The sequence below is a fragment of the Zootoca vivipara genome, chromosome 5 (assembly GCF_965207765.1).
Source record: "Zootoca vivipara chromosome 5, rZooViv2.hap1.1, whole genome shotgun sequence".
Lineage (NCBI taxonomy): Eukaryota > Metazoa > Chordata > Lepidosauria > Squamata > Lacertidae > Zootoca > Zootoca vivipara.
The window spans coordinates 56,357,541-56,382,100 of record NC_142588.1 but is presented as its reverse complement, the minus strand read 5'-3'; the positions used below and the strand labels follow the sequence as shown (position 1 = coordinate 56,382,100).

The following is a 24,560-nucleotide window of genomic DNA, read 5'->3' as shown; positions in this document are numbered from 1 at the left end:
TTTTTAAAAGCAATCTTGCCCAGAGATTGGCAGGCTGAAAGTTTGGTTGTTTAAAAAAATGGAAAGAAAGAAAGAAAGAAAGAAAGAAAGAAAGAAAGAAAGAAAGAAAGAAAGAAAGAAAGAAAGAAAGTTCAAGCAACATCACAACTCCACAGAAAAGTGGGAGAAAGCTTACCCTTTAAAATACCCCTCTATAAGGTGAGAACTCAGCCTCATCCAAAGGTAGGATGCAGGTGTAACAACTTCACCTGCACATTTATAAACACAAGAAGAGGGCATCAGGGTTAACACAAGTATTTATGGCAACCCTGATTGATAAACATTTTGCATCCAGAATGAGACTTTGCCCTTCACTTTATAGTAATTTTGAAGTCTGCCCTCTCACAAGGAACTCATCTCAACTTTCCAAAAATGCAGAATAGCCTTTATCATGCCAGAAAGAGGCATAAAAGCAGGGGTTGCGATGGAATGGAAACTGCTCTCGCAGAAGCTGTGTTGCGCTTGCCTTTTCTTTCTTTAAATCTAAAAAAGCATTATTCTGCACACACTTTTCTTAAAATTAAAACACTGCAAGTCAGACGGCACTGCTAGACGCTTGGTGGCCTTTATCGTAAGATCAACCAGCTTCCTCCTAGATATATGCCAAGAAATGATTCTAGGACTGTGCGTGACGCTTCACACAAGGTGGGCGCAGCACCAAGGGGCTGGGCATGATGCAAGAGGCACCATATATGTCATCACTCTCAACAAATGACCCAAGACAGCAGCAGCCGATGCCCCGGACTCTTAGAAAGGCTCTACTGTATATTCAGCCTTCTTACGTCATATACAGAAGACAATATCCTTTATTTAAGTGCCCTGCTTTCATGCCCACAACCACCAGCAAGGGTTCAGCACCCCCGCCCCTAACCTGCCAATGGAAGCGTGGGGGGAACGGGGGGCACAAATATATCTCTTTCCCACTTGGATCGCCCAGGGGGTTAAAAACGTGGGAGTGGGAATGGGGACTATGTCCTCTCTCCAGGATGGGTGGCAACCGGGTCCGTCAGATCCCAGCCGGGTCATGATCAGAGCCCGACTCGCTCTCAGTGGAGGATGGGAACACAGACCGGGGCGACCCTGAATCCCTTTGGGGCGCAGGGTCCCCATCCCCAGTTCCGCCCCTACGAGCTCTCGCAATGGGAAGGAAGCGAAGGGATCGCCGGGCCGCTCCCCCCCCCGCCCCAGACTGCGCCCACCCGCCTCCGGCATCACTTACAAACTCTCCGGACGAGGAGCGGAGCGGAGCGCACCCCGGACTCCCCCCAACACCGATCCGGGCGGCGGCAGCGATGTCAGCAGAGGCACTTCCGGCCAGGGACTCCGCCCCCTCCTTCTCCACCCATCCCCATTGCTTGCCTCGTGGCACCTGCCTCCCCTTAACGTGGGTGGGCTCCTTCCGACCCCCTATCTGATTGCAAAGATCTTCAGATTTATTTATTTATTTGGCCGTGCAAAATAATAATATGAAGCGTTGGAAGAGTTCGTCCTGCGAAGAGGAACTGGCCTTCTCTTGCGGAAGAGGAATTGTTATTCAAAGGATGCGCCGGGTAATGGCAGGGTCTAGGGCCGCCGCCCCACCAAGGCAGTTTTCTGCCTGGGGAAGAACGGAGCCTGTCCTCTTCGCCCTGTCAATCGTTGCCCAAGACCTGCCAGGGGCTGTTTGGGAACCTGAGGCAGAGAATGGCATCAGCAGCTCCCTCCCTCTGGCAGGAAAATACTGTATTACTGCAGCAAATGAAATAATTTAGCAACCTTGTTCTAGTTATAGCAGGGCCAAGGCCTGGAAGGGCCCAAAGGAGTTGTTTCTGTTTAAATGTACATTGTCCCGGCTTACCACCCTTACCTGGGTTGTCTTTGACAGCTCTGTGAGGCAAATCCTTATTACTGTGCAGACTTAAGCATGTTTACTCAAGTAATCCCACAATTCAGTCAGATCTGCTTCCCTAACAAGTGTATTTAGGATTGTAGCTTTATACCCATTTTACAGGTGGTGGACATAACTGAGGCAAAGGAAAAGTAGCTTTCATAGGCTACTCCATGGGTCCATCGTGGGCAGGGATTGCCCAACTAGATTGCACTGCTGTCTCTGCTCTTACAAGAAAATATAAACCTCGTAAACCATCTGGGCCTTGCGGCAAGCTAAAGGCTGGCATGTGGGCACAAAATTTAAAGACAGCAACTGAACAGTGTAGTTGACAATCCATGTGCATCAGCATGCTAAAAGTTGGTAGAGTTCTACTGATTTATAGTGGCTTACTTTAAATGACAGTAGATTCCAGTTTTAGAATTACAAACTTGAGAGCAGCATCACTTAGGGACCATATGGGCCTTACCTTTCTGAAACATATTTTGGAATGTGGTCAGGTAAGAGAGAAAAGATGCTCTCAGCCTCCCCCTGCCACTTTATATGTTGCTTCATATTGATTTTTCAGAGTATTAGTAATCATTCTCCATCCCACGTTTATGTTAGTAATGTATGCATTTTGTTTTGTGTGTTAATTCAGAAAGTGGATTTTTTGCTTGTTGCTATGGCTTCCCTTAGTACAATACAGAATAGCAGACAAAATATAATTTTAGTCTGTAAAATCCAAGTGCATATCCTTGCTCCATTATAAATCTTATTGGGTGACATTGTGCAGACTACCCTACCTCAAATAGGTTATAATTTGTAACATTTGTTCACTTTTTTAAAGTGGGATAAAAATGTAAGTTTAAAATGTTAAGACATGTTGTAACCCACCTTGAGATAGGAAAGAAAAGGAGTTACTAATTTACTACTTGCACAAAAAAGTCCTGAAAGTCAGGAGGCTACTTCCTTTGCTTTTCAACCTTTCCACTGGAAGTGTCTTGCTGGGAGAAGTGGGGCAAAGCAGAGATTAAGAACTTTGTCCTGTCCCTCTTTGCTCAGCACACAAGGAATTTGCAGCAGAATTTAGTCTCACAAGGACAAATGCAATATCTGTCTCTCTCCCAAATTGGAACTTTGTGCTTCAAAACAAATGAAGGGACAGTCCCTTTCAAGTATATTTTGTATCCGACTCAGTTCAGCTGTCATACCCCCCACCCCCCAAGTGAGAAGACAGAGTGACAATTTGGACCTATGCACTTGACCTTAAGCAGATATTATCGTATTGTAACATTGTCATATATTGTTCTATCAGAACAGGTTTTTTTAAAAAAATAATTAAAAAGGAACATGGCAAAACAAAAGGGTCCAGGCTTCTTTCTGGAGACATTCAGGGGCAGGTCAGGAAACAGCTTGTTCCTAAGAGTTATCCATTAGGGAGTTGGCCTCATGCTTAAACACCTAAAGTCAACAAAGCTGGACTTTGTTATTGCATGCTCTGTGAAGCCAAAGCCCAGACGGGCAAAATGCACTATACAGCTGGGGCTCACACAGGAATCATGTGCTCCTTACAATCAGTACTCAGATATGGGTGCTGCGCAGCCAAGACCCTAAAACACAAACCATAAAACTAAGATGCATGGAGCAGCATATAGTCAGGGCTGCAATCCTAAGCAGTGTCACTTGTAGGCATTCTCTTACTTCTGACTAAACATGGTCAAGAAAGTACAGCACATGGCCTAAATGTTCCTTAAAGGCCACTTCTAGGAATATATGTGCAAATGACTGCTGAAAGTGAATTAAGGAGACAGAATGGGTTCTTATGGTTTGCCAAGACAGAGCTTTATGAGACTTTCATAGGAGTGTGAAGGTTCTTTAAGCATCTACCTCTCACCGTGTGAATATGAGTCTGCCCAGTGGTGTGACTTTATACTAAATAGGGGGACACTGACAGCCTCCTACTAGAAACTACATTTTGATAAGGGTGAAAAACAACGGGGGGGGGGGGGGAGAGAATCTGCTCCTACAAAGAACATCTCACCCACAGAAGCCCCACCTGCACTGAAGTTATTTATGAAATAGACTGCCTACAGAATTGAAATTAGCCAGCTTTTAAAAGAAAAATAAGTGGAATCAAACATAATGTGACTGCAGTGGAAAGGGTATAGTGTTCTTTTTTTATTTAAATCAAATACAATGTTTACAAAAGAGACACAAAGTAAGAAGCAAGCAAGTCATTCACATCAGCACCACTTAGTCAAGTCAGCCTAAATCCAGAATCTGGTTCCAGTCACACACACACACACAAACACACACACAAACACACACACACCCACACACACACACCAAGTTTCTATTTCTGCAACACTGGATCTCTGTAGCTAACAGTTACCCATTTTTTCCATGTATGCAGTACCTAAGACAGTTGCCAGCCAGTTTGCTATGGTTGGTACAGATGGAGATTTCCAACACCAAACAAAGACAATTTCTGCAGATAACTACCATAAAGGTTCATAATAAAAATTGAGTTTGTCCTATACTTTTCATCCACCAGAAAATGTAATATATATATATATATACCTTAAAATAGTGTCAATATCAGATTTTTCCTTTTTAAACTTTTTAAAAATACTCCTTCAGCATAAATTTCATCTGACTTAAGAATTGTCAATCTCACGTTTCCACTTTGTTAGAACAAAGGTTGTTAAACCTTTGAAGTAAATCATTCTTCATTCCTTAATATTATCCAATGCTGAAATTTTTATTTACAGTATCTTCATCTTTCTTTTGGGAAGCTCAGAGCAGCTTACACAAGTCTTTCAGAGAACCTTGCCTCCAAGTGAGCCCCACTTAGCATCATATACTCTGAACCAAAGTATGCTGAGGGACGATCACACACAAGAAAAAGCAGCTGAGATACACTTAGAAGGACTTTGCAGATAAAACCCTTAACACATTTACAAGGTACTACTTACTACTTTTCAGATGAAGAAATCCAAAACTAGGGGTGGAATTTGATCTGAGGTGCAGTCTGCACCCTTATTTGTGGTATGTTCAGTGATATTTCCGTGGAAAAAGAACTATAGAGTTGGAAGGGACCCCAAACTCCTCAATGCAGCATTTCAATTAAAGCATACATGACAGACGGGCTCTCTAACTTCTACTTTAAAAACCCCCAAGGAAACAGAGTCCACTAAGTCTCGTGGGAGTCTGTTCCACTGTCAAATAATTCTTACTATCAGAAAGTTCTTCCTGATGTTTAGTCGGAACCTCCTTTCCTGTAACTTGAATCCATTGGTTAGGGCCCTAGACTCCAGAGCAGGAGAAAACAAGCTTGCTTCATCTTCCATGTTAGGGGACAAAACCTATAATTTTTTGCCACCCACACAAGCAGCCCAAGAAACACATTTTCACAGTGCTCTTTTTTTGCCAGGACCCCAGGTGACATGAGGACAGACAAGCAAGGAACTGGGCCAAGGCATTATCACATGTGATTTCATATCACACTCCAACTGGAAAGCTGTAAATTACTAGTCCTCCTACTTGGACTTTGAGGCTAATTTTTCCTAAAGTGTCCTTATTTTAGAGTTGACAGGGTAGGGTCACTACCTCAAGATTCAAGGCAACTCTGAAACCATAGGCTTGAAGGTCACTCTTCATCTGATCATAGTGGACATATTTTGAGCAACAAAAGTTCAAGCTAGTTGGATTATTTGGTATGAGACATATTATAAAGATATAGCATGTCATTTTGCTCCATTCCCCATTGGCAATGCCTCTCGCTAAGCTTTTACTGCCTCATAAGGGCTACAAAAGTAGACGGCTACCTGGAATTAGTAGACTTGAGATGTATACTGTAAAGGCAATACCATTATTATCCCATGACAATGGGTCCCTCTACCTCTCATAGGCATCCTTAATTTAGGCTTCAATTTTGCAACTATTGAACCTGAGAGTAAGAACCATTGAACTCCACGGGACTTACTTCTGAGCAGACATGTATAAAAATTGCACTCACAGGGTGTTTTAAAAAAGAAAAGAAAAAAAGATGGTTGTTATTTAATAACAAATAGGTATTATACATTTTTCCAGATGCTGGAAGAAACTATAATTCTATTGTATTGCAGGGAAATGCTAAGAAGCAACTATGTTAGGACAGGCCTACACCGATTACTTGGACATGAAAGGTATCATTACTGAAATCTGCTAAACAGCCCCATATGCTGTCAAGCAATAAAGCAGAACAGAAATTATATTTGTCCCACATCAGACGCAGATAGGCAGAGTAATTATAACAAGATGCCCCCACAAAATACTTAATTTTTTATACACTGGCTTTATTAAGGCTGCTGCTTAACGTGTAATATATTAGGGAAGAACTCGTCAGTAGGACATAGGTTGCAACGCTCCTAAAATTAAAGCCCACTTCCCAAGCTCCCATAGTTAATACACAAGTGTGCATAAGTTCTATAACATAAAAGGACATTTAGCATCAGTGTAGCTTTGTATCCTCAGTGATTGTGGAGAGATTTCTTTTTCAGTAATCGTGTCCCAGTTTGACTCCTCTAGGAAAGCCTGCCATAGTTAGTAGTATAAAGGTAAGAGACAGGTATTATCGAAGTGAGTCATGAAAGGCGTGATTGTTTTATCAGGAAAAGAGGAATGATATTAGTTTTTAATGACAATCCATTAAGATAAAATAGTTTCTTTCATTTACAAAGTTGTGAGTTATCAAGTGTCCCAAGTTTCCCCCTAACAACAGACAAGGGAAAACAGACTGAAAGCTATAGGACTTTCTACTTCTAGTATTTTCTTCAATAAATACTATGTCAGAGTTTGTGATTGGGAGCTTTTTCCTTGACTGAGATCTAAAGCAGCCTGAGATCGTCCTCAAGCACTTCCACACTGGCAAGGGTTTTGGGGGAATGTAAGGGGATTCATAGAAGAGGCTCAAAAGCTCCAGAATGAAGAGGAAGAGTGCCCACGTCACATTGGGTCCCACCTCTTTCTTCACTAGATTGATGGCCAGAGGGTCTGTCTTGTGGAGTAAAGAAAGACATCCATAAAGAGGCATGGCACGTCACATATGGCACAACTTTTAGCACTTACCCTCATGAGCTGAATACCAAATTCATGTGTGGTATGTGCATTTGACCAGCTCACCATGGGCTGGTGAGTTTTCAACAGGTTACCACAAGCCCAGATAGTGATGTACAGAGGTTCCTAGACTTGACTACAAGCACCATAGTCATACGACGCGCAGTTTCCACTCTGTACCCTCCATTAGGAGGAGACTGTTTCTGAAACACGCTTCCCCCCAAGAGTGCATCCATTCTGATTCAGTCACTTCATAGCAAGCAATGCTAGGTAATACAAGCAATGCCAATATGGCTCTTGCAGATCTTGTTCTTCTTATAAAAAAGACATTCATGAGACAAGTAATTTACAAAATGTTAATGTCACCAGCAGAGTACCAGGTAGGCTGCCTGAGCTGCTCACAGCTCCACTCAATGCCACTTTAAAAGGGAAGAAGAAATCAAATGGAAGCTTCCAATAGGCTCTGGGCTGACTGCGGGGTGGCTCTGGCCATTTAGTAGCATCCGTGAAGGCAACTGCAGTTGTCAAAGGCAACATGTTCACCACGTTGCCGATGGACTGGAAGAAAAACAAACTATCATTTTAGAATGTACAGAGCCTTGCTTGGTTCCTACCTCACAGCAAATTGCTCCACAGGCCTCTTACACTAGCCCATCGTAATTCAGAGCCGTTGCCTGAACATGAAAGGGAAGCCTGAGACAATTGTCTTGGGCTTGTGACATGACATGTTTTTCCTTGCTGTCTCTCAAAATAGGAGAGTGGGGCTACTCTACAGCAAATGGAACTGAAAAGAAAAGCAATATCCATTTCTATAGCTATTATTTCCCACCACCAGCTCCCCTTTCACCTTACCACTGACAGCTGCAAACCTGTCCTTTCTTTGTGATGCACGAACAGGCACAGAAGTGAAGAACACAGAGCCTAGAGACCACCCCCCCACCCACTGGACCTCCTGACACACAGCTATTAAAATTATTCTATCACCTGTTTAGCCTCCTCCTTCTGGCTGTGGATAGGAGCAGGAGCTGGCTTCCCTCATGAGCTCCACAGTGGCAATAGGTGGTATTGCACTACACAGAGAACTAGTCTCTTGGCTTGCAGCTCTCTCCGTCAATGTAGCAGATTAATCCTATACAACTCCTATAGTCTTCCCTCATGCTCCAGTGGACAGGAGCAGGCTTTTTCACTGATCTCCTAATATTTCCTAAAATTCTGGTTAAGTAGTATGAGTTCTTATTTGTTACAATCATTTTTACTTTACCTTGGAAGACAGTTAATAAGTAATAGTGAAATAAAGTGGTACCTTGGTTCTCAAACACCTTGGTTCCCAAACGTCAAAAACCCGGAAGTGTTCTGATTTTTGAACGTTTTTCGGAAGCCAAACGTCCCATGCGGCTGTCGGCTATTGTTTCCGGGGTGCCTGCACCAATCAGAAGCTGCACCTTGGTTTTTGAACATTTCAGAAGTCAAACAGACTTCTGGAACAGATTAAGTTTGGCACTCTTGTTTTTGCTATTTTGTGTTTTTGTTTTTGAGGCTTTTTTTTGGTTAATTTGTTTTTGTGGCTGTGTGGAACCCAGTTCAGCTACTGATTTGGAATGGACTTCCAGAACGGATTAAGTTTGAGAACCAAGGTACCACTGTAATTCATTGGGCTGGTTCAGATTTATTGCTAAACTATGGTTCAGCCAAGGGGTGGAGAACCTCCAGCCTCCAGGCCAAATGTGACCCACCAGGCCTCCTCATTCAGCCCACCAGGTCACTTCCCCTCAAACATCAGACAGTTCAGTCAGTAGAGCATGAGACTCTTAATCTCAGGGCCGTGAGTTTGAGCCCCGTGTTGGGCAAGATTCCTGCACTGCAGGGAGCTGGACTAGATCAGGGGTTGTCAACCTGGTCCATACCGCCCACTAGTGGGCGTTTCAGGATTCTAGGTGGGTGGTAGGGGGTTCTATGGCACAAGCTAATTCCTCCTTCCATCGAGCCCTGGTGGGCGGTAAGGAAAATTTACCATCAAGAAAGATGCATTATTGGGTGGTAGGTATAAAAAGGTTGACTACCCCTGGACTAGATGCTCCTCATGATCCCTTCCAACTACAATTCTATGAGCTACTAGTACAGCTGATCCCTGAAGAAAGCAGGACTGAACTACCCAAAGCATAAGTTGATGCATGGGATATTCATCCTGCTTGGTCACCCTCTTGCTTTAGGTGGTCCTGCCCAATTGTCAAAGTTGGCCTGCGGGGTAGGGAGGGAGAGAAAGATCTGGCCCCTGGTTTAGCCTTATGTGTACAAACCACATTAAGTCTTGGTCTCCCCTTTCTCCTCTGGCATGTGTCAGAGAAGATTATAGGAAGCATCCGCTTCTAGTTTTTAACTAAGCAAGTTCCTGAAACAGGGCAACTCTGGTAGGTTCAAACACTATGTAGTGAACAAATCAGAATAATAAACCACTGTTCGATCCTAGCTTGTTTGAACTACTCAGAGTTTGAACAAACCAGAATTCATTGAGTTCAGATGCAACAGTGAGCTCTGGCTAGTTTAAAATCGGATTTGGCTTTCAATCTTCTCTGTGCACAAAAGAGGTCAAATGTGTGAACTCACTATAGCTCATACACTTTGCATTACACCTGAAATGCTCCAAAGAAACAGAAAACAGCCCTAAGACATTATTTGTGACAGACCTTCAGAGATTTGCAGAGATAATGGTATCGTGCTCCCAATATTTGAGCTTGCGGATTAGACAGGAGGCCTACGTGGGCCCATATCACTTGGATCTTCAGGGAAATGGGAACCATACAATCCCCATCCTAGAAAGAAAAGGGAAAATTCTAAATTAAATAAGAGAACTCCCAAAGAGCTGTAATCCTGCTGAGTAATCAACAGTGCAAAGGGGAAGGCTCAGAATTACTGCTAAATCTGTGCTCAAATATGGAGCAAAACATGGCTATACTCTGCCTCCACAGTTGGAGGCAGTATGCTTCTGAATACCAGTTGCTGGAAACCACAGGAGGGGAGAGTGCCCTTGTGCTGGAATCCTGCTTGCATCTGATTGGCCACTATAAGAAGAGGATGCTGGACTAGATGGGCCATTGTCCTGATCTAACAGGCTCTTTTGTGTTCTCATGAAGAGAGTGACATCTCAGAGGTAGTCAGAATTGCATGGGGATACAGAACATGATGTTTCTACAGCTACTTCTCCTTTCATTGGGAGGAACAAAAGGAGGCAAAAGACTTATGGCCCAGTTGAAGGAAGTTCTATGTGAATACAGTAGGGACCTGTGAATGTGCCACTGGTCTTGGCAAAACACAATGTGCTCCAGCATGACACGGTTAGAGGGAAGTTTCTTCTAGAGGGTAGATGGTTGCCCTTTCATCCTTCAGGTGCTGTGGCAAAGCTTACAATAGGATGTCAGATACAAAGCTAGCTACTCTGCCTCTCTGCATATTACCTGCATTTTGCACCCCTGGATGAAGATGTTGGTCCGCTCTCCTGGACGGCTTGGGTCAGCATTGCCAGTTATGGCCAAACCGCCTAAGTTGTATGTTCCCTCGAAGGCTTGGTATAGTGTCTCTTGGAAATAGCTACAGTTTGCTTCCTCCAGCTTGAAGGGTACACTGAAAATCAAGTCTCATGTCAGTGAAACTTAACCACCATTCAGAAACACATTACCTTTACATTACTTCTCAGGAATTACTAAACTGGAACATGTCTAAACCAGTTCTTCAATGGAGGTACATTTGGTGAGAGGTTATAATTATCCCTTGCCAAGTTCCTTAGTTTATGTGCTAAGCAGTGAATAGTCAGCTCTGATTTACAAAATTTGGCTGTCTATACAAGTCTGTTCAAAGAGTGTAAACATTCAAGAGAATATGAGGAATATTACCTGAACTGGCAGCTTGTCCTCACATTCTCTCTAAACTGTACTTTATGCCTTTTAGTTGCTGAGCACTGACCATCAACTTGATTCTGTAAAATAGTTATCTGAGGACAGCGGTGTCAGGAAACTAAACTAGAATACAATGGAAACCAGAGAAACTGTCTTCGGTCTCATGGATAGAAAGCAACTCCAAGTGTGTACATATGTACACAACTCCAATATGGTGTGTACAGATGTACACAATCATTTGTTTACATTTTAACTCATACTCATCCTAAAGGTTTGGAAAATATCAACTACTGATAAATAATCTGAACTATTTTAAGACAAATGGTTTTAATTTAATAAAATTTAATGAAGAAAAGGCAGACAAACATGAACACCTCAACACTTTTGCCAGTGATTAAATGCAGCACATGAACAGCAAAGAGAATACATTCTCACTTGCTCAGTCTTGGGTATTATGGTGGGACATATAAAAGACCACCTCATCTCCAAGAACCATTCACAGGCCGTTTATAACCCATAATTAACTCATGGCAACATCTTAACTGAACAGCTGGGCTCATCCACATGTTCTTTCTATTGGATCCAAAAACTAAAAAACAAAAGGATGTTGCATAGACCTGAAAACAATTGAAATGCCAAGCGCAGGAATAAACAAAGAAGTATATAATTGCATATACACATTACCACACCAGCCTACAGCGTTTTAATAAAATCTGTGGCCAGCAGATCAAATAATACATTGCAGATAGCTCTGTGGGATGCTCTCATTTGTAGTTAAAAGGGGGAGATGGTTACTCAGGTCAAGAGCATTAATTCTGGACATGGTTCTCACAGGGCATTCACATATGTATTAATATATGCATTGATATGAAGAACAGTGGGTGAGGTCAAAATCCTCTATACAGCTCTACAATCATCTAAGACTCCTGGTATAGATACTAGATCAAACACAGTGCCAGAAAGGATACATGCTGCTGGGTGCCATTATACAGAACTATCAGTGGTGCTCCTATAATATATCCAGGGTTCCCACTTCTCTGTTTGGTGAGAGAAGGGCTCCTGCTCTGCAAGAGACAAAATAAATTACATCAACCTTATTATACCATCATCTGTACGTACTTTGAAATACAATAATTAGCAAGGGACAAAATTCAAACCTGGCCTAATGGTTAGGATTGACTTGCCAAAGAAGTGGGAGCTGGGAGCTAAGCCCACTCATGCCAGACGAAGGGGGCCTTTTTTTTCATTACACATACTAAAATCCTATAATAGTGCATAGAAGTACCATACATGAATCCACTGACCCAACACCACAGTGATGGATTATAGATAATCTTGGGGCACTGTCAGACATGTGAATGAAATGGAAATAAAAAAGAACACTGGCTAAAACCCCAGGCAGGAATCCTTGCATGATGCAGCTGCTCCCATGTGATGTTATAAGGCAACAAGTAATGTAAGCAGCAATTTGCAGGATAACAGTGGAAACAGTTTTGCAGAGATTTGCAAGAAGTCTCTTCCCTAGTGAAAAGCAAGAGAAGAAATTATGTTGCCCTCACGTTCTGCTTTAGTCACGATTACGTCAAAGTTAATAGATGAGCAACTTACAGCATTATTTCCTTTCATAGGTGTGTGTGATTTATAGGAAAGGCTACATGTCTTTTAGACAAGGAATAAGTATGCGAAGTCAGCATCTGTGGCACATCTTTCATTCTCTAAGCAATTGGAGAATTACTGACATAGGCAGAAGAGAAAAAGTGGCAAGGAAAGGCAATGAATGAGGATGATTAGTTTGTGTTTGATGCAGAGGGAAAGAGAAGAGTATAGTTTGCCCAGAAATTCATACTCCTATCTCCTCTGCACTGTCTTCATGACTCTTATCAGTCACATAGGCTCAGACTATGGTCTCTACTATGGCACTCCACTCTCCAAAATAAGTCATGAGGCAGACATAGCATTTTTTTACACAAATAACTGGTATTACAGGAAGTGAGATTATGAGACTAATACCATTTTAAGCAATTGGTTGCCTATTCATCTGCTTTACTCTGTTGTTTATGTGATTGCTTGACAGGTACTCAAAGTGAGAGACAAATTTAGCAGATGGAAGGAGGAAAAAAAACAATTTAAATACTTTCCAGTCTGTTTACCACTCCATCACCACAGTTTGTGTAAGAGCTGATCAGAATATAAGATTACAGGCAAAGCTAAAAGTGTACTAGACGAAGTGCACAGATTCTGTACAGATTGAACATTACAAACACAGAATCTTCTTAGAACTGCTGATGTTAACCAACTAGACAAAATAAGTTTCCAAAACATTGTACCTTTCCCCTTTCAGTGCATGCAAGACCTATGTCCATTTAGAAATGTTTGGCATGCCATTTCAAATCACTGTTAGCTTCCTTTCCCTAGCTACAAAATAAATTTGCATCACTTTTTATCAAAGTGATTCAAAGTGATGGAGACTTCTCTAACTTGATGTCAGACTTAGAAAATGCTTCTTCAGTGCAGCAGCCTGAGACTTTGACAGCCTTGAGAAGAACCTCGACTTCTACGCCATCACAATTGTTCTGCAGCAGAAACTCAATCCTTTCTTTGACCACATACAGCCAAGAAATAAATATGGAGCCACACTTGCAAGCCTGTTTTGTGTTTCAGAGTAGCCATCTCACTTCCACAACAGCACCACCATTGAGGCCCATGACAGTAGAATACTGACTCTGGGTTCCATTCTCCTTGGGCTCATAACACAGCAAATAATCCAGTTGTACACAATGGCCCCAGCCCAACCCTTTCCCCCACAGTCCAAGAATGCATATAAGAACAAACACTGACCCCAAAATGAAGAGAAAAGTGCTGCTGCAGTGTGGCCCTTGGATTCCCAGATATACTGGCAACTTTGAATTGAACAGACACTTTCTGAATTCCATGAATCCCATTGAACTCCACCTCATAGCTCACCTAAAAGTATGACATACATGTCAGTGAGAAGGTATGAACTTAGGAAAGCATGTCAAAGTACAAGTAGATAAATAGGTACTGCTCCGGCGGGAAGGTAAACAGCATTTCCGTGTGCTGCTCTGGTTCGCCAGAAGCGGCTTAGTCATGCTGGCCACATGACCCAGAAGCTGTACACCGGCTCCCTTGGCCAGTAAAGCGAGATGAGTGCCGTAACCCTGGAGTCGTCCGCGACTGGACCTAATGATCAGGGGTCCCTTTACCTTTACTTTTTACACCTCCCCACACTTCTACTAATGAGGACCGCACTTGCAGAACTAATGATACCTCAGAAACAACATTGTGGCACGTGCTACCACTCAGTGAAGGAGATGCAGGCTGTGAAACAGGGATGATGTTGACCTGGAGACACGAAATATATTTTCAGTTCTCATATCGTATTTATCTTCACCCACATAATCTATCCGAAGTCATCTTAGACCAGTGGCATTCAAAATTTCCAACCCACTTCACAAAAAATAATCCTCACAACTATTCTGCTACTTGCAGCGGGGAACTTAAGCATTCCCTTGAGACCATATACACATAAACTAACATCTTTACAACACTTATTTCCTTCCCCGTCCATTTTCTAGATTGTGTTTCAAAATTATCACTAGGCAGAAACAAACTAAAATCTCACCTGTATCGGTTGGAAAATAGTCATGTTGACTGGGACCTGAAAAATGAAAAGCCAGCTATACTTTAGTGTCTGCACAAAATTATGATTTACAAACCTTTGAACCCAATCTTACAGTCTTGTCTTCTTTGCAGTGTTCTTTTATCTATTGGGGATGAGGCATTATTTAGGAACAGGCAAGGGAAAGGTTTATTGCTACAACAAAATTTGAACCCTATTGGTTCTTCTTCAGGGAAATTCAGAGAACAATAATTCAAAATTCAGAAATTCAGGTAGCACATCTGAATTTCCCTGAAGTAGAGTTCAAAATGTGTTGGATCAATAAACCTCTTTCTTGTAAATCCCATTGTTTTGCTTTTGTTTCCAGTAGCTTTTTTTACAGTGGGGGTTCTTATTTTTGTTGGACATTAATTAGGAAAAATCTCTTAATTTGTATGCCCCAAATACTCTTTATGCCTGTAGTAGGCCAACAGAAATATCAGAATCACAGAATTGGAAGAGACCACAAGGGCCATCCAGTCCAACCCCCAGCCAAGCAGGAAACACCATCAAAGCATTCCTGACATATGGCTGTCAATATCAATTGTTTTGACATTAAAAATAAATATTTTAAAACCTATTCTTCATTTGGCAAGGAAGCAGAAGACTCAAATGTGCTTAGGAAATGTAGAAACATACTTGAATTAGGAAAGATAACCAATACTATACCAAAATAGTAAAATAAAAAGAATTACCTTCAGCACACTGAAGCCACGGTAGTATGAAGCTGCATCCAGTGCAGGGTCAGTGGTGCAGCTGCTTGTTAAGTCAGTAAGGATCCGAATGCAGCTTGTGTTTTTGCTCTCCAGGAAACCTAAGTAATTAACAAGTCACATAAAGGGGTAGGGACAAGCAGTAAATGTCATCCTAATGCACAGGAATCCACAAATGCAGTCAACTGGGCAATCCAACCTGTAACGTGCCATGTGTGTGTATGTCTTAATTCAGAACTCCCAACTCTTTAGTCACTGCCTTTGGAACCCATGTTGCCCATCTTAGACTATATTACCTGCTTCTTTACCTCAAGAGAGAGAAGTATTTTAAATGCTGCTGGCAGCACTGAGAGGCTCTTTCAAAATAATATTAAGTTGCATATTGTATTGGAAAGCAGATCATATCACAGGTTGAAACAAAAATGTTATGCACTGTGCACTCTATTGTAAACTCCCTCTCTATCACCACCACCCCACTTGTCAGACAGCAAGAAAGAGAGGAACTCCTTTATATTTGCTATTGTACAGCAGGAAGGCAAAAAACTCATTAGCTGCTAAAAACAATTACTCGGCACTGAACTCCAATGAAGTTTGTGGAGCAGATGTCAGGACTTGGCTGAAGTGCCCATGCTCACCAGCAGGATTCTCATCTATGCAAAGTTGGCTGGTTCCAATGCCCACTGGTTGTTTGAGTATACTTAATACAGATGATGCAGCAAAGTAAGTCTGTATAGGATCCCCCACCTGAAATAAAAACAGAGGGTGTTATTCAACCACGTTTCATTCAAAGTAGATCCACTAAAATGAATGAACCTAACTTAGTTATGTTGATTAATGCCAGTAGGTCTACTGTGAGTAAAGCTTAGTTGAAGAATAATAATTTTATTATTTATAACCCACCCATCTGGTTGGGTTGTCCCAGCCACTCTGTGCCGCTTACAACACATATAAAAACATAATAAAACATTAAAAACTACCCGAAATAATACCACCCAGAGCTGAAAAGGAATCACTCAGAGCAAAGCACACACAAGAGAGGCCCATAATCATCTATTCTACTGCATGAGGATGAATATTTAAATAAACTTAGGAACACAGGATGCTGCCTTATGAGACAACTGGTCCAGCTAGTTCAGTATTGTCTACATAGACAGTTTCAGTAAGGAGCCTCTCCCAGCCCTAACCAGATATGCTAAGAATTGAGCCTGGAACCTTATTGTAAGTTACTAGGAAGGCTTCATCCATAGAGGAAGTATGGAGACTGAAAAGGAAAACTTAACCCTGACCTCTTCTGTCTAGATATTCTGTCTAGATTTTCTAGAAGCAGCATTCTCACCACAAAAACCTCAAGAGAAAATCCTTGATAACTTGAGGCTAACTCACCCGGTAAAAGGCAGGTGGTGATGACAGAACTTGATCAGGCAAGTTGAAAGACGACCCTCCATATTGTGCTGAAAGTGCTGGAAAGTTGACTTTTGTAACCACCTGTGGCTGCTGTAAATAGTTCAGCTTTGCTATATGTAGAATTGCAGGGGGGTGGGGGTGGGGATAAGTGCAACCAAAACATCAGAGTGTTAAAATTAAATCTCATTCCCCTTTGCAAATCTATCAAACTCCTAGAGGGAAGGATTTTTCAAGGCAAGCTATAGGACTTGGTGCTTGTTAAAGTTTTTTCCTCCACTTTCTGTTAGAGGGCACAAAAATACTGAATGACTGCAATCTCAACAGACGTCAGGATCAGAGGTTTTATTATCCTAGTACAATATTTTCTTGCTCTGCTACTACAGGATGCTCCCTTTTACTCATTGCACTGGGTGTACAATGCACAAACACTGGGGAGGCCTGCTTCTCAGAATAATGACAAAATCATGCAAAAGGCTCTTGGGGAGTAGATGAATGAAGACAGCACCTTGTGTCACACTCTGTGGATCACCAAATAGTGTACATAATTGCAACTTCGATATTAGTAAGGGAATTGTAGACAGTTCAGAAACAAAGTAGGCAGAGTTACATGGCTCAGAGCCTAACCCACTTGGCAACAAGTATCTGAAGAAGTGTGCATGCACACGAAAGCTCATACCAAAATAAAAACTTAGTTGGTCTTTAAGGTGCTACTGAAGGATTTTTTTTATTCCACTTGGCAACAGGATGTCACCAGCTTTTATGAAGCAAACCTCTATCCTTGCTCTAAAAGGAAAAAATATACATATAAATGAACAGTTCGTTATCTGCCCTATATAAATGCAAATTAGCAAGTACAATCTGCACTTCTATTTTTAAAATCAGCTTCAGAGAAGAACCTTGACCAAACAGAATAGCAACCTGGATACTGATCTAAACTTACGATCATTTAGCTCCACACAGAACAGCAATACACATCCACCAGGACCAGGAAGGACATCAGTACGGTAAGGGGTGTTATTTTGGAAAATTGTGGATTTTTCCACACACACCTGACTCACAGCCCTAATAAGAAAACAAAAGCACACAAAACCATACCACAGGAGTGTTATTTAAGCAAACAAAACTCAATAATATGTTTCCTGAAGCACTTGCCTATTCTGTGGTTGGCTGGCCTAGCAATCTGTCACTCAAAACCATCAGAATATAAGACACTGTGCATATTGATATGGTCCCTGCATCAGTTTGTCATCCATCCTGTAACAAACTTGAGAAGCTATCAGCATCAGAGGTCACCATAAGGGCAAATTTTACTATGTTAAGTTTGCCTAGTATAGGATTAGTTAGACCATTATTTTGCTTAAGTATTTTATTTTTGTTGTGATTGTGCATACTTGCTCTCTCCCTCCTTTCTTTTTAAAAAATAATTCCTTTAAAATGAACTGCCTAATTAGGATTTTAAGCAATACTAGTTTCTTGACACACTCACAGTACCCCCCCCCCCCCGGATCATTTGATCTATGCTACTAGTTTGAAGTGCTTGGGAGGTCAAGCAGGGTGACTGGCTGAAGCTATAAGGCATGAGAATTGGGATTTGGCTGGCAGTATCCCTGCTTATAGGCAACTATAAGCAATCCTGTACTCTGTTGACCAAGTGAGCTGGGACAGCTCTGGAGCTGGGTGCTACCATCATTGACAAATAATATCTATCTTGAATGGTGATGGAGCTTCAACACTCATGCAGAGGTCTTTCCTAGCCCAGCTACCTGAGATTTTGTTATCCAGAGATACCATGGCTTCAATTTGAGACATGCAACACATGGGCTTTACTTCTAAACTACTAGCATGCCCTCAACATTTGTAAAAGAAAAACAAAGGCAGCAATATTAGAAGCTTTCCCCTTCCCACATCTTTATAGGACACAAGATAAAGGGGTACTCTCACTTAACCTTTCCCTGTAACTCTGCTTGCAAGTTGTCTACAAACAAGTTGGACATACAGTACTCATGCCTTTTTCTTAGACGACACTTAGAGACCTTCAGGGCAGAACATACTAAAGCTTACATTCTTACTCTTTCACTAATGTGTTTATTGCTCCTGTCGGAATTCTCCAGCATAGGGGTGCAAATCTCCTATCCACTCAAACAGTACTCATGGACCTGACCACTGCCACCACCAAGCACCCTGGCTGAATGAAGCTAGCAGACTCATTCAGATCCCAGGCCACCCCCATGTCTTAACACACTGTGAAGATAAAATTGTGCCCATGCATTTCACCTGGTGCTGCCTGGAAGACAAAAAGAGAAGGGACATTCAGGGCCCCCTGTGCTACAATCTGAGCCACAGCTTGAATCACAGCAGCAGTTGAGGTCGCAGAAGCCTGGGTGCAGGTCACAGGGGCAGATGGACGAAGAAGCGCCTGTGGGGGACAGAGAAAGAGTTAGAACTGGAGACTGTGAACTGAGAAACGGAGTGGACTCGGTAAAGTATCGCCTAAACGGGGAGGGCGGGGGGGGGAGGGTTATTCACATATTGCCTTTAGGGAACCCGCTGCCCCGGTTCACCCTCAGCCTCTCCCTCCCTCACCAGCTCTGGGGTCGAGTCTCTCTTTCCTCTGGACTTCGGCCGCCTCACTGGTGGGCGCCTCACTGGGGCTCGTCTCATTCGTGGACGCTTCCTCACTGGTGGGCGCCTCACTGGGGCTCGTCTCATTCGTGGACGTTTCCTCTGCTTCTAGAGTGCTGTTTTCATCCCGGGGCTTCGCCTTCCCCGACGCCGCGACCAACAACAGGAGCAGCAACGAGAGCATTGGCTGGGCGGCGGCCATAGCGGACGCATCGCCCCGTTGCTAAGAAACGGTAGTCGCACGTTCATGACGTATATGCGCAAAAGAAGTACGTCCGCCTCAGCCGCTTCCGTGTATCCGTAACGGTAAAAAAAACCCATAGAAGTAGGAAGTGAGAGGAGTGAAAGCGCAGTCTCCGAAGTTTGTAGATAATTGTTTGCTGAATTTTGCTGTAGCTGTGATTGGGAAACAGCAAACAAAAGGCAGCAACAAACGAAATTAGCACCAGACTGCAATTAATTCTCTAGCTCAGGGTTAACCTATGAATATATGTTTTTTAAAACTTTTTTTTCAATATAAAAAATAGCCGATTTGTTTCCTTTATTGGAATATATTAACAGGGAGGGATCCCTCCAGCTTCTCACTCTTTGGTAATGATGATTAGGATATTTAAATAGCATCTGATATTTAGTGAACCAAGGTTGTAATTTGGTATGCTGTTACTATATTATTCTGAAACTGTTACTTTTTATTTGGCCAAAAACAAACAAACAGCAGGGTTTAATTTTCTCTTAATAGCACTGACCATATCAACACAGCTTACGTCGCTGGTTTGGGGAGGGGTTGTATTGCAGTCCACTGTTAAGATTGCAGAGGTGGTGCCGATGTTGGTTTGCATTTCCCGCCAAAAATCCCCTGTAAAAAACAACAACACTTAAGCTTGTTGTACTGTATTAACCAGCCGTTTCCCGCTGCAACTCTGAGATGGATCTGGCTGGGGGTTGCATTTAAAGCACGACCCCCCGTCCCGCCCCGCCGGCGAAGAATCTTGGGAAGAACTCTACTTTGTTGATGGTGCAGTGTATAGTGATGGGTTAACTACTTTGGGGATAAATGCACATTGCGCATAGGAGCCAACTCCTAGGGGCCCGAGCAGGTCCCTTCGTCCCGTCCCCCCCCCCTAAAATATTTGAGGGGCAGGCCTCCCCGTTGATGGGCATTGCCATTCAAATAGTGTGCTTATGCTGCATCATGCGATTGATTATGCGGGGTGAGACTTACCTGGACTCCCCCAATATTTTATACAAGTTGGCACCCCGATAGTGTGTATGAGTTTGTACGCTTTTGTAATTCGCCAGCAGGGAGCAGCAGAGAAACTGGTTAGAATGGGGAAGGAGGACCTGAGGCTATTCTGGTTTGAAAACGGGACCAGGTTCAGAGCGGGGGGTGGGGTGGGGGTTAATAGCAAGCGGGGCGATGCTGATCTGGGGCATGAATAGTATGCCTGAGACAACTTCAAACAGGGAGAATCTCTCTCTAGATCTGCAAAAGAGGGATATGGAGTGTTAAGCTTCTGCACGTGCTCAGTTATCCAGAGCTCTCGTTATAAGGCTTGGGGAATCACCTTGAATGTTCCATTTATAGCCCGTGTGATTTGTTCCACCCCATGCTTTTTGCTACAAATCCTGAACGGATACATTAGAAATTCCTTTTAACTGGGGGAGGGAGACTATAGCATCATGTTGTGCAGCAGCTATCGCTAACCAGGAACACACAATACAAATTAAGAAAATGGTATGTGTGAGACCCTATTCTGAATGCAGGATGCAATCACTAACGTGCTATTTTTTAAATATAAGATGGATTGTCTGTCTCTGTCTGTCTATCATTTGATTTGACAAAACTTGTATGGCTTTGTCTTCCCGCATTAGCACCACTAGGAGTCACCAAAACCAGACCTATAAAAGTATACAGGCTGTTCAATTCTACTTCTGCGAAATGAGTGGGTGGATTTCAGAAAATGTGCAAACATCATGAACTGAAGAGTAGGGCTACTCTCATTTGTGAAAATGTGTTCTGTATGCAGAGGACAGAGTCTGTATACAGTCTCATCCTGCAGCAGCCAAAGTATAATTTTAAAACTGAATTTGTGCATCTTGAGCTTTCTGTGTTAATGTTTGCTAAGGCAACTATTGCAAAATATGCACCCATAATTACAGAAATTCTTAACAGATCTTTCTAGCATCTGATTAGGAAAGCATTGACATGCAGTTAACATGCAGAAAAGATTTCTGACCATATACACACACCACACGTCAGGAATCTTATTCACTGTCCTTCACCATTTTGACTTTCCAAAATAATTGTCTTGATCGAACTTCAGAATGTCCCTCCAGAATTTAAAGTACTTTCTAGATCCACATGCAGTGTGAAACATGGTTAAGACTGTCTTCTTTTCCATGTTCCTTTTTAATTAACCTTGTAACATCTCATTTCACTCTCAAAAAGCTACCTTATAGTGTTGCATGCCACCTCAATCTCTGAGTGCTGCAAAATTCCAGGGGTTCTAGGCTCTCACTAAGGGTTTGATTTCCTCAGAATGAGGGACAGTGGAGCCTGTGGTGTCTTTAGTATTTATGGTTTATTTACACATATCTACAATCTGAGCCCATGATTGAAGGACTCACAACTTCTTCCATAGCCACAACCTTGGATTCAGAAAGAAATAATGTCTGTCTCTGGTTTCCGCCTGACTCCAACTTCTCCTTCACACACACCTTAAATATCAACTCTGGCCTTTTCTTTCTAACTGTCTCTCCAAGAACAAGACAACCACAGACAAGTTTGACTTTTGCTTACTACCTGCTTTCATCTGAGGCCCTTATTTGTGTGCCTATTCCATGAAAGGTCTGGAGGGTGGCAACACAAAAGAGCAAGCCTTTTCTGCAGTGACTCCCTGCTTGTGGAATGGTCTTCCCAGGGAGGCTTACCAGGCACCTTCATTGCATATTTTTAATTGTCATGCAAAAACACTCCTCTTCTCCCAGGCCTTTGACTAATTAAACAATCTATGGCGGGGGGGGAGGGGTTGTTTTTGTTTGTTACTATGTTACATATTTTTGTGTTTTTATATTGTAAACCAGGCATCCCCAAACTTCGGCCCTCCAGATGTTTTGGACTACAATTCCCATCTTCCCCGACCACTGGTCCTGTTAGCTAGGGATCATGGGAGTTGTAGGCCAAAACATCTGGAGGGCCGAAGTTTGGGGATGCCTGTTGTAAACCAACCTCTGTGGTCCTTAGGTGAAGGGCAGTATAGAAATTTACCGGTAATAAGTAACTAAAATAATAACACAGTTAAGTGCAAACAGTGTCGAACCACACAACAAACGACTCTAGACATGGCACGGTGGAAAACTATGAAGTCATTCATGAGAGAAAGCCAATGTTGTTAAAATGAATATTCTCCCTTGTCTAATTTATATTCTTAGAGGTCTATCTGCCTTCATCCCAAAAATCTTATGTGACCACAAAATTCAACAAGGATTTCTGGGTCTTTCTGTGCAACACACAGATTGCACATACTGTACCAGTTTTAAAAGGCACTTAATATATTAAAGGTGATCACAATTCATTCATAATATCCCAGATCCTGCAACTGCAACTTCCCCATACTGTACTTCACAAATACATAGGTGGGCAATGCTGGAAATGTTTGCAGTGGGCCTCTTCTTATGGGTAGCTGGTAAGGAAAAGGTTCCAAGCACTTTGCTGTAAAATAACAAGAATGTGTTATCATTAAGTCAGCCAATAACATTTTGGTTCACCCTAGGCAGATAGTTTGTATTTGATCCTTTCCTGATTATAATTGTGCACAGTATTACTCAGTTGAGGACAGTAAGAAAACCTTTCCCTTCACACTCTGATACAAATTCGGGTTTTCTGACATTAGATTATTAGAGAATTAACTTATCTTGTTTGAAGGACTTTATACTAGATGCAACCTTCCCAAACTCCAAGAAACAGGAGCTCAAAATTCTTAGTCCAGACTCAAGTGCAGGCAAACACACACCACTGAATACATAACACAAAGACTACTTCTAGGCTGATGCTATTTTAAGCTTTGATTCAATCTTGATACCAGCCAATTCAGGTTTTGCCATTACAATTGACTTGGAGGTCTTCTGCAACAAACTCGCTTCCCCCCAAATCAGAGTTTTTGTGATAAGGAAAGTACAGGCAAATGTATTGGAAAGCATGGGGTAACAATGGCTTGTCACAACGCTGTATAGCTGACTGTTGTTGTTTAGTCGTTTAGTCGTGTCCGACTCTTCGTGACTCCATGGACCATAGCACGCCAGGCACTCCTGTCTTGCACTGCCTCCCACAGTTTGGTCAAACTCATGTTCGTAGCTTCGAGAACACTGTCCTCTTAGCTGTCTAAGAGGAACAAAATATATTTTAGATATGATATGTCTTGGCTGTGCACTATATATTTTCCTTCTCACTTCCCTGCTCCCTTTATTGCTCTTCTCCCCCACCCTTCTTATGTTTTCAAGCACTTTAACATACAGAAACAGTGAGCATTTGTGGAATGTGTTTGTTTAATGTTTGTGTATATGTAAAGAAGAACATACTTCCACAGACAAACAAAAAGCCCTGACATTTTGTTTCCAGCAGAAGCCCTCTACAATTCTGCATGGAGGATTTTAGGATCACGATGAGGCAGTTTTGGAAGATGTTCCTCATCATTTGTTGCTATGTTCTGTCTACAAGAAGATAAGACATAAATATTTGGAATGTTGTTGTCTTGGTACTGGCTAATGGTCAAGAGACACGATGGAAAGAGCTATCTCACATGCTTTTGCAGTGGCAAGTATGTGCAGAGAAGGACCTGAGAATAAAATGCTACGTATCTTCAAAAACCCAGTTTTCTAGAGATCTACCTGTCCAAGCACCCCTTGTTGTTGTTGTTGTTGTTTGGTCATTTAGTCGTGTCCGACTCTTTGTGACCATGGACCAGAGCACACCAGGCACTCCTGTCTTCCACTGCCTCCCACAGTTTGGTCAGACTCATGTTGGTAGCTTCGAGAACACTGCCCAACCATCTCGTCCTCTGTCGTCTCCTTCTCCTTGTGCCTTCATTTTTTCCCAACATCAGGGTTTTTTCCAGGAAGTCTTCTCTTCTCATGAGCTGGCCAAAGTATTGGAGCCTCAGCTTCAGGATCTGTCCTTCCAGTGAGCACTCAGGGCTGATTTCCTTAAGAATGGATAGGTTTGATCTTCTTGCAGTCCATGGGACTCTCAAGAGTCTCCTCCAGCACCA

At 42.4% G+C, this 24,560-nt stretch overlaps 2 protein-coding genes across 18 annotated transcripts in view; both read right to left on the bottom strand.

The window, feature by feature from the left end:
- The window catches only part of ALDH18A1 (aldehyde dehydrogenase 18 family member A1), a 28,493-nt gene extending 27,129 nt beyond the window's left edge, over positions 1-1,364 (bottom strand). For 10 of the 17 annotated variants that reach the window (XM_088670712.1, XM_088670715.1, XM_088670708.1 and 7 more), the window contains exons 1-2: positions 1,259-1,364; positions 176-248 (exon numbers count right to left, since the gene is read on the bottom strand). Coding sequence is in view for 4 of the 17 variants with exons in the window: in XM_088670708.1 (XP_088526834.1) it covers positions 176-216 (41 nt within the window). In the remaining 13 variants the exon portion in view is untranslated. The remainder of the gene's footprint in view (positions 1-175; positions 249-1,258) is intronic. The other 7 variants (XM_060274666.2, XM_088670716.1, XM_088670718.1 and 4 more) reach the window with 1 other exon arrangement.
- Positions 1,365-4,046: 2,682 nt separating this feature from the next.
- Positions 4,047-19,546, bottom strand: TCTN3 (tectonic family member 3). The gene is made up of 14 exons (XM_035133867.3): positions 19,255-19,546; positions 18,946-19,087; positions 17,612-17,733; positions 16,651-16,781; positions 15,903-16,011; positions 15,250-15,368; positions 14,519-14,554; positions 14,164-14,238; positions 13,714-13,839; positions 11,844-11,939; positions 10,873-10,970; positions 10,438-10,603; positions 9,670-9,795; positions 4,047-7,543 (listed from the first exon to the last, which is right to left on the bottom strand). The coding sequence occupies exons 1-14, from the start codon at positions 19,493-19,495 to the stop codon at positions 7,316-7,318; spliced, it is 1,815 nt and encodes a 604-aa protein (XP_034989758.3). The 5' UTR covers positions 19,496-19,546; the 3' UTR covers positions 4,047-7,315.
- Positions 19,547-24,560: the final 5,014 nt, after the last annotated feature.

What these genes read in the sequence shown, in the direction of transcription:
- TCTN3 (XM_035133867.3), bottom strand. Translation starts at nt 19,495, where the DNA reads ATGGCCGCCGCCCAGCCAATGCTCTCGTTGCTGCTCCTGTTGTTGGTC. An exon ending in GAGACTCGACCCCAGAGCTG is followed by an intron (nt 19,088 to 19,254) that starts GTGAGGGAGGGA and finishes TGTCCCCCACAG; the next exon opens with GCGCTTCTTCGTCCATCTGC. An exon ending in CATAGATGAGAATCCTGCTG is followed by an intron (nt 15,369 to 15,902) that starts GTGAGCATGGGC and finishes TTAATTACTTAG; the next exon opens with GTTTCCTGGAGAGCAAAAAC.